This window comes from Ciona intestinalis, chromosome 7 (assembly GCF_000224145.3).
Source record: "Ciona intestinalis chromosome 7, KH, whole genome shotgun sequence".
Lineage (NCBI taxonomy): Eukaryota > Metazoa > Chordata > Ascidiacea > Phlebobranchia > Cionidae > Ciona > Ciona intestinalis.
In genome coordinates, this window is record NC_020172.2 from 2,812,560 (window position 1) to 2,818,726 (window position 6,167).

Consider the following 6,167-nt stretch of genomic DNA (forward strand, 5'->3'; position numbering starts at 1 on the left):
AGAATTATAAACCGTATCCTCACGATTCCCATAGACCGTTGTTAATTGTTTAAACACGATCAGGATATTTGGAAATTATGTGCTAAAGGTGTCCCATCTTCCCCCACCCTACTATACTAAACTTTTAAAATATATACAAATGTAGAGTTCTAATAACCTTCGTATTCGGGCTGCCGTACGTCGTTATTTAGTGGATTGTCCATTTTGCATTCACATATTTGGCAGCCTTTTTCGTCATAGCCTACCACGCAACAACCACAATCTTCGTTGTCGCAATTTTTTCCAAAACCCGGTACATCTTCTGTAGAAATGGGAAACAAAACGTTTACTGTTTATTCTAGGATTTTGGCCAGGGTTTGCCCATTACACCAAATTTGAAACTAGAACTAAAAAACGCTACGTATGTGTCTAATGCCCAGCGTCGTGGCCAGTGGTTACAGTGTCTGCCTCTATAGACCAGAGGTTAAAGGTTCGAGGCACGATACTGCTACAATTGTAGGTGTATAAGTCACCTTGGCGTAGACACTTAATAGTAGCTTCTTCAACCCAGTGGTCACTAAGTATGTAAAATAGTAGCTTCTTCAACCCAGCTTCTTCAACCCAGTATCTTAATAGTAGCTTCTTCAACCCAGTGGTCACACAGTATGTAAAAATAATATAATTCTCCTATGTTACACTAAACCATATACTTACCCGCACAAACGCAGGTTGCTAAAACGAAAGCAAAATAAAGAAACCAAAAACACTTCATATTCTTACAGCAGTACACTATAATGCGTATACTCCAACTCTAAAGCGGTTAAAAATATCTGTATTTTGCCATTATTTTTATTTTTAACAAAACGATAACTTTTCCGTTTTACCTCATTCACACGCGCTAAAAATGGAGTAGCCGTTAAAAACTGTTAGAATAGAACGCTTATATTTCGAAATATGATTTTAACCGGAAAAGGTCATAACAATAGTTTAGGTCACCTACCAAATTTATGAAGTATTTTATTTTGAATGTGAACAGTATTTTGAATGTGAAACTGTGTATTTTCTATGCGGTATGTGAAAGTATAGGGCGACTTGTTGATACAGGTTTTATTCACAAACATGTTACGACTTATAGCTTTAGTGTTATTGTTCAACTGCTATTTAGGTAAACAAGACGTTATGTAGTTTATTAAAAGGTTTTACTTAAGTTTTTATTTGTTTGCAGTACAATCACAAAGCATAAAAGCCAGAGCAGGGACAAGCACACGTTACATTAGTAGATGGACTCAAGAACCAGTTTCATCTGGTTTTTACCGGATCCCGTACGAATTTCACAAGCGGTTACGTAAGTTCTAGTGTATCTGTATACAATAACGTTGAGGCACTGATCATGGTTAAAGGGGTCGGCTAGAGGATACAGGTTCGAGGCTCGAATCGGCTACCAATTTTGGCTTTTGTATTCTTGATCAAGACACTTTTGCTCCAACCAAGTGGTTGCTTAATGGTTTTCTAAGTTTCCAAGCATAAAATTAAAAATATCAACACACAAGTAACATGGTAATAACTCGTAAGCGAGCACGAGGTGTGTGAAACAGAACACCTGTAGTATAACAACTGACGAAGAACACCTGTAGTATGTGGTATAACAGAACACCTGTAGTATAACAACTGACGCTGCCCCATCGAGCGAGGATAGATAAGTTTCATTCATTCATACATTTTACAGTCGGCAACCCTGTCTTGATAAAAGGAATTCTCCGTACTTTAAAACTTTTCAACTCTGCGACATGTTTGCGTTTTGAACCTGCACAACCAAACGACAAAAATACGATGAAATTTTTATTTGGTTCGTGTGCTACGTACTTAGGAAGAAATAACCCACCGTTTAATGAGGTTTGGTTTATTTTTGTGAGTTATTTTCTACTTAATAATTGTAGATAAGTTATTTTGCTGCAGTGGTTGAGCGCTCAGTGACAAAGTAAAATGACGTAGGCAAACTGCACTCAAAAATGCCATTTTCCGCACCTCTCAAATTATATGCCACTCATAAAATCACAAAATACGAAGACTCATATGGGTTCAAGGCTCGTCGTTGCTACCATTGTGAGCGTATGTGTCCTTGGGCAAGACATTTAACAGCAATTGCTCAAACCCAGTGGTCACTAATGGGTTGTCTAAATTATCAGCCTTACACAAAAAAACAATCACCTATACAAAGTTACATACATGCGGATAACTCGTAAGCTAGCACGAGGTGTATGAACACTCGTGTAATAAAGACTGTCGTTTTCCGGTTACGCGAAGATGAAGCAAGTTACATTCATTCATTTAAGCTTATACCGTTTAATATACATTAACTTAATGTTCAATTTTGTTTCAGTTATTCGTTGGGTTAGACGACTGTTTCTCAGTTGGAAAGATTTCCCGTGTTTTAATGTTTTCTCTCGGTATGTACTACGAAATTGGGAGATCCGACAGAGACAAATACGTAAAATTTGTGGCTGGAACCTATGGGACAAACGGTAAGCATGTGTTTTTGTTGTTGGTTACGATAAAACGGTGTGTTTTTTCAATTTGGGTGAGAACCTGAGATTTATGTCAAATTTTATCCATTACCCTTTATTTATTTTATAGTACTGGGGGGAGATGGGACACCTTTAGCACACAATATCCAAATACCCTGATTGTGTTTTAAACGATTAACAACGGACTATGAGACTCGTTGGAATACGGTTTTATAAATCTTTGAATGTTCTTTGTTTTCTACCAAATGATACAAGAAAATAGAATGAAATGTTTCCTATCTCTCCCACCCTACTATATATATATATATCACAGGGTACCGCAATTTTCAGCAATTGTTTTCATACGTATGGGAATCATATAATTCACCATACGACTTCAAATCCATCATGCATTTTGACGGCTATGAGTTTTCTACTCGTGGTTCTGCAACAATTCGTGTTAAGTATGTTAAATAAATGAATGTCTAATATTATAATTGTTTCTATTACAAGTTTAACTTAAAAATATTTAAACAGCATTAATGGCTCGTTTGTCTGCTAGGTGTAGCGGTGCCATCGCAAAGTGGTGAGCGCGCCTGCCTCTAACCCAGCGGCAATGGGTTCAAGGCTCGTCGCCGCTACTATTGTGGGCGTATGCGTTCTTGGGCAAGACACTTTATGGCAATTGCTCTAACCCAGTGGCCACTAATACGTATTCCAAATCACCAGCGATACATAAAAACGTTAAAAAATAAAGACTTAACACCCACAAAGTAACATACATGGTAATTCGTAAGCTTGCACAAGGTGTATGAACATATAGTCATTTTCCGGCCACACGAGGATACAGCAAGTTATATTCATTCATTCAGGTCTACGGACAAACCTGTACAAGCACAATCCATCGGTCCTTCAATAGAAGACTTAAAACAGATACGAGCAATGTACGGATGCACGAAGCGTGGCTTGAACGAAACTACGACATGTTATCACACATCTGACCATGGATACAGTTACAGGGGTAGGGTTAACACTACCATAGGAAACCTGACGTGCCAGAGGTGGAATTCAAGCTTTCCTAATAATCATTACTTGTGAGTTTACGCAATGTTTCACCTTTGCTACCTATATGCTATAATATGAAAAAAAATCATTTATGACGTCATCAGAATTTTGATTGCGTCATCACAAAAAATATTATACTGTACGAACTTTCTATGGGATGTTTTGCTCCAGTCGGTACTGTGGTTTGGCTGCAAAATACAAAAAAGTAAAAACCTGATCAAAAAATAGGGTGGGAGAAGATGAGACACCTTTTTATTAATTTTTCTCGTCTCATTTGGTTGTAAACAAAGAACAATCAGCGTTTCCTCGCGGCTCCCATTGTTAATTGTTCAACACGCGATCAAGATATTTTGATATTATGAGCTAAAGGTGTCCCGTCTTCCCCACCCTACTATATTAAAAAAAGTGCACCAGCAACATTTTAATATACTCTAATCTGTTTACCTTCATTTTCCTCCAGTTCTCCGTCAGATATTACTGCCGCTGGCTTAGAGGACAATTATTGTAGAAACCCAGATATGTCGGACATGCCATGGTGTTACGTAACGAACAGTAATAAGATATGGGAATATTGCAACATCACTGCATGCCCACCAAACGGTAAGCCAAGGGGTTTAACTTTCTCATTAGTACTAAAATAGTAGGGTGGTGAAAGATCGGCACCTTTCCATTTTATTTTCTCGTCCCATTTGGTAGTAAACAAAGAATATCCAAAGAGGAATAATACCCTTTCCTCACGGCTTCCATGGTTGTTGTGTCTTTTTCTCACGACTTCCACCGTTGTTGATTTTTTAAACCCCGATTAGTATATTTAGGTGTTATGTGCTAAAGGTGTACTATACCCCAAAGTGTTGTATATGGTTCTAACATAAAAGTTTGTATTGCTAACTGTTTGTATAAGGACTTTATTCAAAGTTTCTATTAGTACTGTGGTGTAACACGGACAACGTTATAGCACAAAATAAACCATACTTTTCAGTCATATTTTTGGAGTTCTGGGGACACGATTACATATTTTTGTAAATATTCTTTGTTTACTACTAAATGGGACGGTAAAAGAGAATTGATATATAAACATTTGACCATAACCTAAATTTATCACTTTAGGTGTCAACCTTTTTATAATTCTTTATGACGTAGGCAAAAAAAAACTTAAAAATGTCGTTTTTTAATAAATAAACACTGGTTACCATATAACAAACAAGTTTATATTTTTAAGCTGAAGTCCCAATTCTGCCAACGCCTACTCCACCCCAAAACATTATTGGTTTCTGGCTCCCCTGGTCGTCATGGAAACCATGCAGTAACTGTGACCGTGGATTTACGTAAGTTGAAACCTACTTATGTTTATGTATAGATTAATCTATAGTAGGTGGGGGAGACGGGATATATTTAGCACATAATATCCAAATACCCTGATCATGTTTTAAACAATTAACAGCGGTCCATGGGAGTCGTGAGGATACAGTTTTATAATTCTATATATTTTATTGTAGATACCGAACTCGGTCATGTGTTGGAAACACACCAGGTTCCTTGGGATGTCCAGGAATACAATGGCAATCTGAACCTTGCTATGAAGATTGCCCTATACGAGGTAAGTATGGTTGCCTAATATAGATTACATAGAAATAAATATACCCTTAGCATACAGTTACACATTGTTACCTACTTAGAATTTTTAGCTTTATTTTTGGTGTCACGTTTTGTATTTGTGCGACGCCTAATAGCTTAAAATTTACTGGTTGTTGTGTACCTATAGAATAAGCAAATATTTCTGAAAAGAGCTTGTATAAAGTGTATCTTACTTTTTCTGTAAGCCACCGGTATTTTATACAGAGCGTCAATGGTCTCCTTGGGGAGCATGGAGTGCATGCGACAAATCTTGTGGTCCAGGTACTCACTCAAGAGTAAGGTATTGCCAAGAAGGCGGGTGCAAGGGGAAGGTATTCAACTCGGGACCCTGTGAGGCCCAAGCATGTCCATTATGTAAGTTTCAATACATTGCTTTTATTTTAGGTAGGTCATGGGGCCTGGGATTTAGACCAGAGTTGGCCCATATCCTGTAGGCCACAGTTTAGCCAGTATTGCCTTAGATTTAGTGCGAGAATTGTTGGCGTATGTTTCTTTGGATGACAAGACTCTTAACGACAATTGCTCCAACCCAGTGGTCACTAATGGGTTATCCAAAATTATAAGCAGTACAAAAATATGTACATAAAAAAATCTTAAATACTTTTACCATCTTAAACTTAGATCCAGACGGCGGTTGCTTTAAGGTCAGTGAACCTGGTAGTTACCGTGGCAACAGAAACGTAACGACATCGGGTGAACCGTGCAAACATTGGAACCAGACTTCGTATAGGTACGTATAGGTAGTAGTACAAAAATAATCATTCTGCATCGATTTATATAGTATACTGTGGGGTAAGACGTAAAACCGTAAGCACCTAAATTCTATATTTTTGATCGTGTTTTAGTTAACAACGCTCTTTTAAAGTCATCTGCGGTTATGTAATTCTGTAAAAAATATTTTTTTTCATAACAAATGGGAGGAGAAAATAAAATAAAAAATGTACCGTCTTACCCCAACCTACTATATACATTTGGCTTGCCGTT

At 37.4% G+C, this 6,167-nt stretch overlaps 2 protein-coding genes across 11 annotated transcripts in view; one reads left to right on the forward strand and one right to left on the reverse strand.

The window, feature by feature from the left end:
• The window catches only part of LOC108949597 (apolipoprotein(a)-like), a 10,601-nt gene extending 9,709 nt beyond the window's left edge, over positions 1-892 (reverse strand). Inside the window, exons 1-2 of the mRNA XM_026835260.1 lie at positions 694-892; positions 158-301 (exon numbers count right to left, since the gene is read on the reverse strand). Coding sequence (XP_026691061.1) covers positions 158-301; positions 694-751 — 202 coding nt within the window. The 5' untranslated portion in view covers positions 752-892. The remainder of the gene's footprint in view (positions 1-157; positions 302-693) is intronic.
• LOC100186383 (plasminogen-like) overlaps positions 1-6,167 on the forward strand; it is a 17,920-nt gene that overhangs the window by 5,498 nt on the left and 6,255 nt on the right. For 5 of the 10 annotated variants that reach the window (XM_026835267.1, XM_026835261.1, XM_026835264.1 and 2 more), the window contains 9 exons: positions 1,205-1,324; positions 1,706-1,872; positions 2,360-2,501; positions 2,818-2,947; positions 3,356-3,577; positions 4,009-4,148; positions 4,768-4,873; positions 5,045-5,145; positions 5,388-5,537. In XM_026835267.1, coding sequence (XP_026691068.1) covers positions 1,205-1,324; positions 1,706-1,872; positions 2,360-2,501; positions 2,818-2,947; positions 3,356-3,577; positions 4,009-4,148; positions 4,768-4,873; positions 5,045-5,145; positions 5,388-5,537 — 1,278 coding nt within the window. Of the gene's footprint in view, positions 1-1,006; positions 1,145-1,204; positions 1,325-1,705; positions 1,873-2,359; positions 2,502-2,817; positions 2,948-3,355; positions 3,578-4,008; positions 4,149-4,767; positions 4,874-5,044; positions 5,146-5,387; positions 5,538-5,804; positions 5,914-6,167 lie in introns of those variants that run through there. The other 5 variants (XM_026835263.1, XM_026835262.1, XM_018812699.2 and 2 more) reach the window with 4 other exon arrangements.